Source organism: Mesoplodon mirus (genome assembly GCF_964341445.2).
Source record: "Mesoplodon mirus genome assembly, chromosome: 18".
Taxonomy (NCBI): domain Eukaryota; kingdom Metazoa; phylum Chordata; class Mammalia; order Artiodactyla; family Ziphiidae; genus Mesoplodon; species Mesoplodon mirus.
The window spans coordinates 58,739,925-58,749,817 of NC_138994.1; the positions used below are offsets into that span (position 1 = coordinate 58,739,925).

The 9,893-nt window shown below is 45.9% G+C and overlaps 1 protein-coding gene across 1 annotated transcript; it reads right to left on the reverse strand.

Moving 5' to 3' along the window:
• Nucleotides 1-247: 247 nt before the first annotated feature.
• Nucleotides 248-3,750, reverse strand: LOC309793187 (C-C motif chemokine 4-like). The gene is made up of 4 exons (XM_082603542.1): nucleotides 3,612-3,750; nucleotides 1,527-1,577; nucleotides 933-1,044; nucleotides 248-532 (listed from the first exon to the last, which is right to left on the reverse strand). The coding sequence occupies exons 1-4, from the start codon at nucleotides 3,667-3,669 to the stop codon at nucleotides 364-366; spliced, it is 390 nt and encodes a 129-aa protein (XP_082459668.1). The 5' UTR covers nucleotides 3,670-3,750; the 3' UTR covers nucleotides 248-363.
• Nucleotides 3,751-9,893: the final 6,143 nt, after the last annotated feature.

A 9,893-nucleotide genomic window follows, 5' to 3' on the forward strand; every position in this document is an offset into this window, starting at 1 on the left:
GTTTTTCTCTAACTTAACATTTCAGAATGCCATCCCCAATAACTATATAAACCTCTGTTCCTCAGATGATCTTTGAATCAGTTTAATTGTTCCTTCATTAATGAGTTAAATACATCTTTGACACATATTCAATCTATATTTGAGTGTCATGTTTTTAGCTTTTAAAAAGCTCTACTATGATGTCTGTTTTGACAAAAACGCAAATCCAGAGTTCAGCAATTCCAACAGATTCGTTTTCCTCTTAAAGTTAAAGTTAAATTGGATACTCTTTATTAATGCACCGCTTTTGTAACCAGAACAGAACAGAACAGTAATTGTTGCTTTTTAAAAAATAATTCAGGCCAGGGCCCACCTAGGAGGTAGTCAGGGCAAGAGAGATAGAGGTGAGGGGGCTGACTCCAAGTATCCCTTCTCAAGAGATAGTGTTCTCAGGTCCTTGATCACTGATCTTAGCTTCAGGTGCAACATGCATTTCTGAACTTGCTCATCTTTGGGGTTAGCACAGACCTGCTGCCCCCTCTTGGTGATGAAGCTGGGGAGCAAAGGGGGGAAAGGTTACAAACAGAGGAGGGTTCAACAAATGGGGATGGGGAGGCCCATCCTCCCTGCCCCTCAGATTCCCCACTGGGCCCAGCCTGTTCTTTCCTTTCTCTGCTGCAGGAGCTCAGAGTGGCCCCTCTCTGAGACCCTCCCTCTGGCTCCAAGACTCCCTTAGTGACTCATGGAGTTTCCTTGGGCAGCGTCGCTCCTGCTCTCTCCTTCCTTCCCTAGCTTCCCTCTTCCCTGGGAACATCTCATACCTGATGGATCCTAATGAGGACATAAGCCTCAGCTGACCTGGCAGGAGCCAGAGGGTGGGACTTTTCTGGACATCCATCCATCAGATGCCCCCCTCCACACCCCCAGACATGGCCAGTGAACTTGGCACTTACATGACAGCAGGCTGGGAACATGCAGTGGTCGTTTCTACATAATCTTTCATGAATACACATCGGATTTTTCGTAGGGTGTAAGAGAAGCAGCAGTCAGTGGGACGGTGAAAGCCTACAGCAAGAGAAAGGGTCACTTAAGGACTGAGTCTGAGGAAAACTAGATCCTTTCCCCCTTTCCTCCTGAGTACTGGGAAGGGTAAGAAGGTGCAGGACTCGAAAGGGATGTTTTCCTTCCCTGCCAGCACTTGCTGGTGTCTCCTTGCTTCACTCTCCCCAGGGTTGAGCTGTGTGTCTAAGGGCATCCAGGCAGGGCCACAACAGAGCGGGACCATTCCTCCCAGAAGAGGAAGGGTCTGAGGCCTGCAGCGGGCATCACAGAGTACCCCTCCCCCCTCCCCCAGATGAGCCAGCTCTTGGGACAGCCAGGTGGAATAGAAGTCATCTACGGAAGAGGCCACCTATGGACCCATGGCCCATCCTGAAATTCCTTGGAGATGTTCACCACCCATAGGACCCTCCTCTCCCCCCAGGCCCTGTAAACGAGGTAGACTGAAGCCATTGAGCAGATATATATATACTGTAACAAAACTTTACCTCCTTGAGACATCGAGTGTTGTTCATTCTTCAGGTTCAGCATCAGGTGTTCTATTTGAGAGAAACAGTAGAGAAGGGAAGAAAAATTACTGGGAATCAGTTGTTTCAACATCTCCATCTATCTCATTCCTCAACCCCACCCCCTGGTAGGGAGACAAGGATGCTGGACCACTGGACCAGACCTGCCTCCAGGCCCATTTTCTCTATCAAGGCCCAGAGACTTTTCAGGGAACTTTTGAAAAAGTTTGAGACATGAAAACATTCTATTGACTGGAATACAAAAAGCAAATTGAAAATCCAACACAAATAAATCAGTTGATTAGCTACATAATGTGATACAGTCCATAATGTTTTCTACACATTTTTGGAATTCACAGGACTCTGGAAGCAGACAAATTTTTCATTAAATGATTTGGTGGCTCAATGTCACCCAAAGTGAAGTGAGGCTATCTACAGGCTTTATTTACTCCTTTAACATAGGAGTAAATGTGTTTGCTGCAGAAATATTACTGTGTTTGGTTAATGTGTCTCTCAGACTCTGTCAGGGATGTTAAGTAATGTCCAGGTATGTGTTACCTTTTTAAAAATACATATTTTTAGAATGTGATAAAATGTACATAATATAAAGTATACAATTTTAATCATCTCTAAGTGTACAGTTCAGTAACATTAAGTACCTTCACATATTGTGCAACTCATCACAATCCATCCGTGGAACTTTTTTCATCTTGCAAAACTGAAACTCTGTACCCGTTAAACAATAACTCCCCATTTCCCCCTACCCCATCCCCTGGGCTACCGCCATTCTACTTTCTGTCTCTGAATTTAACTACTTGAAGTACCACATATGAGTGGAATTATACTATTTGTCCTTTTGTGACTGGCTTATCTCACTTATCATTATGTCTTCAATATTCATCCATGTTGTAGCATGTATCAGAATTTCCTTATTTTTTCAGGCTGAATAATATTCCATTGTATATGTGTACCCTGTTTTTCAATCCATTTTTTTGTCAATGGACACTTGGGTTGCTTCCCCCTTTTGGTGATTACAATTCATGCTGCTGTTAGCATGGTTGTACAGGTATCCCTTCATGTATCTGCTTTCAGTTTTTTGGGTATATCAAGAAAAGGAATTGCTGGGTCATATTTTATTATCTTTTTAAAACCTGAAAAGTTCTGCATTCCAAAATACATCTAGCCCCAGAGATTTTGATAAGGGGTTGTAGACCTGTACTATACTAATTAGGCAAACACAACTAAACTTTTAGCTCATTTCTTATATAGTTACATATAAATTATATTACATGAGGCATGTGCACACACTTCAACATGCTTGATATGATGTGTGTGGGGCTTGCAAAATAAAGTCTTAAATGACATGTCTTTCCATAACAGCTTGCTAACTAGCTTGTATCCTAACGCCACCACTTACGGCTGTGTGATCTTGAGCAAGTTACCTATGGTTTCTATGCCTCAGCTTTCTCATTTGTAAAATGAGAATAATAATAATAATAAGCAAAACCATATAATTTGCTGATAGTCTCCCCCACAGCATTGTTAGGGGGATCCAATGTATTAATATCTGTAAGACACTTAGAACAGTGCCTGCTTTCATATAGGAAGTACTACATATTTATTTGTTAAATAAATAAATAAATGTGATTAAGTAGACTTGGGTGAGTCACTCACCCGGCTTGTCCAATTTCCTCCCTGAAATGATAGTTTTACACCAGAGGGTATATAATAGCTCTAACATCATAGAATTCTATACCTCTTTCTACAGATTTACAAGTTTACTACAGTTCTCTTGATCTAGCCCATAATGGTCCTATATCAGCTAAGAGAAAGTGTCAGATAATTATGGCCATGAAAGGGAGAGAATTGTTTCCCCAGGTGGGACCAGTCACCTGTATACAGTTTTCCCCAGGGATCGAAGGCTGCAGGGAGAGGTCTATACCTACTGCAGCTGCTTTTAACCAAGTATCACATCCCTATTGGGACAAAGGTGTCCCTCTGCGTCTCCTCCCTGGACTGAGAGTCACCATCAACCTGCCCACCTGTGAGAAGGCTCACTGAACTCACCAGCTGCAGCCTGGGCAGCAAGGATGAGGCAGGAGAGGGCAGCTACCGAGGTCTTCATCTTCCCCGTGCACAGCCAGGACCAGCCTGAGGACTCCTGGGCTCTCTGCTCTCTGACTCCCTCAGACCCCAGCTCTGCCCTTGTATTTATAAGAAGAGGGGGACCAGGAAGTCACAGGGCAGAGGTCAGAATGCTGTTCTTTGGCTGAATAACAGACAACACACTATTTCTAAAAAAGGGAACGAGGCTGGGAAGGCAACAGGAAGTAGAGGGCAAGGATGACTTGAGGCTTTCCCAACTGCCCAACGGATACAGGCAAAGGGAGGGACTAGTTTATGAAGGATACTTCCTCTAGGAGGGTCACTGAATACTTTAATCAGAATTTTTTCCTCGGGAGTTAACCCCATTCAAGGGCACGAGCAGCCTGTTATCAGGGGTGACCAGAGAGGATGCTCTAAAGTGTGAACCCGGTCATGTGACCCCTCACTTTGTTTCACCCCCACATCCAATCCATTAATAAATACTATTGGGTCTACTTTCAGAAATGTGGCCAGGGGCCTCCCTGGTGGTGCAGTGGTTGAGAGTCTGCCTGCCGATGCAGGGGATACGGGTTCGTGCCCTGGTCTGGGAGGATCCCATATGCCGCGGAGCGGCTGGGCCCATGAGCCATGGCCGCTGAGCGTGCGCATCCGGAGCCTGTGCTCCGCAACGGTAGAGGCCACAACAGTGAGAGGCCCGCGTACCGCAAAAAAAAAAAAAAAAAAAAATGTGGCCAGAATCTTATTATTTGTTACCACATCTACCCTCTCCATCTTGTCCAAGCCAACCTTATCTCTCACCAGGATTCTTGCAAAAACCTCCTAATTTGTCTCCTTCCTCTGCCCTTGCCCTGTTTCACTTCATTCTCAACATGGCAGCCAGAGTGATCCTGTTAAAATATAACTCAGATCAAGTCAATCCTGTCTAAACCCCGCCGATGGCTTTTTAATCTCCCCAGTGTAAAGCCCAATCCTTCTAATAGCCTACAAGCCCCTATGTGCTCTGGTCCCTGTTTTCTCTCTGTTTTCAGGCCCTATTACTTCCCCTCACTCATTCTGCTTCAGTTATACAGGCTGGTTCAGAGACTTTTGTTCCCTCTGCCTTCGTTACTCTTCCCTTAAATTACTGTATTACTTTCTCCCTAACTTCTTTCAGCTCCTTACTCAAATGTTATTTTTCTGGTTAATCTTTCTGGGACACTCTATCTAAAATTATAATCTCCCTCTGCCCAAATTTCTTGTCTTAATTTTTTCTCCTGTGCACTTAACATTATCTAATATACTATATACTTTACTTGTAAATCTTTTATATCTGTCTCTTTTTCTAGAACATAAACTCCATGAGAGCAGGGATTTTTGTATCTTTGTTCCTAGTTTAAATTCCCCTCTGAAAGCAGAGCATGAGAACTATGGGGTGAAGCTCAATAACTTGGGAAGTATTCCTAGGAGCAGGAATGAGAGCCTGGACCAGTTGGTGGGGATTAGCGTTTGATTCTGCTGGGACTTTTTTTTTTTTTTTTTTTTTTGCGGTACACGGGCCTCTTACTGTTGTGGCCTCTCCCGTTGCAGAGCACAGGCTCCGGATGCGCATGCTCAGCGGCCATGGCTCACGGGCCCAGCCGCTCTGCGGCATGCGGGATCCTCCCAGAGCGGGGCACGAACCTGCGTCCCCTGCATCGGCAGGCAGACTCTCAACCACTGCGCCACCAGGGAAGCCCTCTGCTGGGACTTTTTGAAGTGCCTTATGAATGCATTGCAGAATATTTTGCCTGGAGGAAGAAAGGAGAAACATTTATCTCCTGGCTTTCTTCCCTGTGGCATTTTAAAATATGGCCACAAATTCATTGACCTGCTTCTCATCAAACAGTGGGGTCTATGTTTTCTCACCTTGAAGCAGAGAGGGCTTGTGACTGGTTCCATCAATGGAGCATGCCATGTGACCTCTGAAGCTAGGGTGTGAAAAACCATGGGGTTTGAACCTTGATCACTGGGGACACTTACTCTTGGGGCCCTGAGCCACCATTTAAGAAGAGTGACTAGCTTGAGGCTGCCATGCTGTGAGGAAGCCCAAACTACGTGTAGGTGTTCTGGCTGACAGTCCCAAATGAGCATAGCCTTCAAGTCGTGCCAGCCTAAGTGCCAGACATGGGAGTGAGGAAGCCTGTAGATCTGCACTGCCCGATATAGCAACTACTAGCCACATGTGGCTACTGAGCACTTTAAATGGCGCTAATCTAAATTGAGATATTCTGAAAGTATAAACTATGCACTGGGTTTCAAAGACTTCATACACCCCCAAAATGTAAAAAATCTCAATAATTTTTTATATCGATTACATGTGGAAATGATAAGGTTTGGGATATATTGGATTAAAGAAAATACATTATGAAAATTATTTCATCTGATTTACTTTAAAAAAAAATTGTTTTTAAAGCCATGCCATGTGGCTTGTGGGATCTTAATACCCCAACCAGGGATTGAACCTGGGCCAAGGTAGTGAAAGTGCCGAGTCCTAACCACTGGACCGCCAGGGAATTCCCCTGTTTTACTTTTTTAATATGGCTACTAAAAAATTTAAAATTACATATGTGACTTGCATTGTATTTTTATTGGACAACACTGCTCTAGATGGTTCCCCATCCCTCTGAGTCATTTCTTGCTAATTGTGTCTTCCCAAGCATGCCCCAGGCATCATCAGCAGAGATAAGCCGTGTGGGCTGTGCCCTGTATGAATTTCTGACCCATAGAATTTGTGAGTAGAATACAATCATGGTCATTTTATACCACTAAACTTTGGGTGGTTTGTTACACAGCAATAGATGGTGGGGACTGTGGTCACTGGCCAGTGGTGGATCACAAATATTAAATTCCTCACACTTCTGGTTTGCTCATGCATGTGTGTTATATTCTATCATGATTTCCACGGCTCAGGATCAGAGGAGCCCCAGGGCAGGAAGCTAGAGTTATGAGGCAGGAGACCTGTATGAAGTTTGTATAAATCTAAGAAAAGTGATGACTGAGCAGTGGCTGAGTTAAAGGGTGAGGTTGCAAGGATGTGAAGTCATACACAATACACCCTTTGCTTCCCTCCAATGTGTTTGTGCCTTTATTACGTCTAATCCATCACAAAGCCTCCTTCAGGATGGTTGTATTAGTTCTTTCAGGTTCACAAGAACCCATACTGTGTACGCATACTAGTACACCTCTACTACCCACCCCTGCCTTCTCCCCAGGAATCCAGCAGAGCCTAATGGTGCAGGGTTGGGAACCACAAATAGATGACTGGGAATTATGGAGAGAGGGGCCAACCCCTTGGTTCCTGAGTGTTTTAGCCACTGGCGGCATATCATCTGACAGCCTTTGATTCAGTGCATATACTGCATTCTGGGAAGGTCCCAACCCTGAAGTTTGTTGTTGCCTCAGCTAAATGATGAACAGCCCACCATTCTCTTGATCTGGCTGCTTCTGGGTGATTAAGTATATGCTAATACCAGTGGATCCCGTATACCCACTGACTCACACCATTTGCTATAAAATGGATCCCTTGACTTGAGCCATGGTACAAATAGCATACTGAGTGATCAGACATTCTGTAAGTCCTTGGACCATTGGCAGAGGTACTGCTGGTAGGGAAAACACCCCCACCTCTGGAGCACGTGTCAGTCCTGCAAAGGTTGGATTGTTCTCCCTTGCAGGGTGGCAGAGGTCCAAGACAATCAACAGGTCACCATATGGCTGTATTTTCTCCTTGGAGGTGGGTGCCATGTTGAGACTTGACATCTATTTCTGCTGCTGGAAGGTTAGGCATTGAGCAGTGGCAACAGTGAAATGGGCCTTGATGAGAGAGAGCCCACACTGTTGGGCCCACGCGTAGCCGCCATCCCTGCCACCATAGCCAAGGGCTTCTTGCACTAGCACTGTCGTGGCAGAGGGAAGAGGCTGGCTGGCTTCCATGGGACGAGCCCTTCTACCCACTCGCTGACTTTCTCCTTTGTTGTGGGTGTTACCCAGTGACTTCCAACTCCCTGTGGTCATGAGTCCTTGTCCAGTACCTCCAAGTTGCGTGTTCCTGAGTACCGAACAGATTCCTTTAGGTTCTCTATGTCAGCATCAGAGAGTCCCTGATACAGGAAAAGAGGGGTATGCATGATGGCAGGGTGAGGCGCTGTCAGATTATACCTATGTGGAGCCGGACCAGGCCTGTGCAGGACTGGTTGCGGTAGTGGTGCCCAGAGTAAGAGATGGCACTGACGGACTAGAAGTGGTGTGTACAGAGGTGTCTGACACAGTACCGAACACGTGTTTGTTCAGCAAAAGAAAACAGTGATGGCGCAAATGTCCAATTTCACAATATACTGCCGTTTCTTGACCTCCCTGGTATAGAAAACATTTTGTGAGTGGTTTTTGTGTACTTCCTGAGTCTTTTATTGATTTTCCTCCCCTCCACCACCAAGCATCATTGGTGACATTTAAGAATCACATCAGCTCTATTTGCTACTTAGCTTGGCATAACCGAGGGAGCAGGCTGTGCATCTCTGCATAAGCTGCTCCAGCCTCAGCAGTCTTCCAGAGCTGATGATAACAACAGCCAATGCTTCTTGAACACTTACTACGCTCCAGGAACTGTGCTTTGGGCAGTTCCTTTGAGACAAGGTGTTTGCTACATGAAGCACTTACTATCATTATTTCATAATACTGCTTAGGACACCCGCTATCTTCTTCTTCTTAGAGATACCAGATATCCTGTCATCTCTGCCTGTAAACACTGCTCTTGCCACATTCCAGGATCTGGGCTTGCACAACACGTTTGTCTAGCATAAGCTGAGCTGCCCTATCCTATTACAAAGTTAGCATATTTGAGCTAAGATGTCCCCTCGCTGGGGTAGCTCATCTTCTTTCTCAGACCTGCACTTAGTCTACGGGAATTTTCTGCTGTTACTTTCAACTTTCCCCTCACTCCTTTCTCATCACTCCATGTGTTATGTGTCTGCATGCTGGGCAGGTCTTGAAATCTGGATGGTGTTCCATGCACAGGTCCCTTTTCAGGAGAGAGGCCTGAAGTTGTGGTTCTTCCCTGCATTGGTTGCTGTTCCTTGAGTTTCCAAGTGAAACCATCCCAGGTGTCTGGCCTCATCTGATGGATGTGTGGTGAGTAAGGAAGGTCCCTTGAGTTCAGGTTGTTGTCCCAAGCAAAGGTGAGGTAGTGATCTAGTTCTCTCTCAGGCCAGGTGCGCATCCCACTGGGAAAGGCATTCTGGGGTATGCGATCTTTCAACACCTTCAGGGCCACAGAAGAGAGGCCTTGGGGCTGGAACACTTCCTTCCCAAGAGATAAAGTGCTGCACAGCTGTGCTGGGTTTATTGCCTTATGTGGGATTATCTTTCTGTGTTCTGGACTCAACCCATGCTCCTTTGTTTTGCCTAAGCCTCTACGACATAGGGCACCAGGCCAACCCTTCTACCACCTGTTCCTAGTGGGGAGGGAATGGGACTCTTCACTTGTAGCCCAAGAGAGGTTGCAGATTGTTCTCCTGAGTTGGCTGCAAGATGGTGACCACTGCCTGTGGGGAGGAACGACTCTCACTGTTGAAGCTGATCGTGCTCTGTCTCTACTCTACGCGAGTGAAGTGTTCCATCCAGCACCTGTGTAAGTTGCGTCCTTTGTGGCAACTCTGGCACAAACCATGCCATAGGTCGACATCCTGGGACAGCTGCTCCTGGTGGCAGACAACAGTTATCACCTGCCTAACACATCCCAACTTTCAAAGTGCCAGGACTGGTACTCCTTTAAGACCCAGACAGGAGGGGACTCTGCCTGGACCCCATGCTTTGGAGCATTCTTCATATTGCAAACACACACTAAATAAATTCATCAGAGAACACAAAGGAACCTCCGTCTCTTGGGATGTGGTACTCAGGGCTGGCCTGGCATGACCTTCAATACTAAACATCCACTCTTGTGACAAACACAGTTCATGCCTCAAGGGAAAATGCTTTTCCACCTCTCCTGCCGTATGTCTTTGAAAGGCTGTGAGTCCAAAGGCTGTGAAGGCTGATGTGTTGCCACTGCCAGCACTGGAGGCCGACACCCCTTTGGACCGCGGGGAAGATTTGAACCGCAGAAGCCTTTAGGTAAGAGAAAAGATAAGCCAGCTAGCTTGTCAAAATCTTTCCTCGCAGGTGGTATGAACACCATACATTCTTGCAAAACAAGCAGTTCTTCCCTGGCGGTGCTCCATGTTCATT

Excerpts from the sequence above, each read along its gene's own strand:
- LOC309793187 (XM_082603542.1), bottom strand. The coding sequence starts at position 3,669 with ATGAAGACCTCGGTAGCTGCCCTCTCCTGCCTCATCCTTGCTGCCCAG. Across the intron at positions 1,578-3,611 it reads TGCTGCCCAGGCTGCAGCTG|AACACCTGATGCTGAACCTG; the intron begins GTGAGTTCAGTG and ends TCTCTCAAATAG. Across the intron at positions 1,045-1,526 it reads ACACTCGATGTCTCAAGGAG|GCTTTCACCGTCCCACTGAC; the intron begins GTAAAGTTTTGT and ends CTCTTGCTGTAG.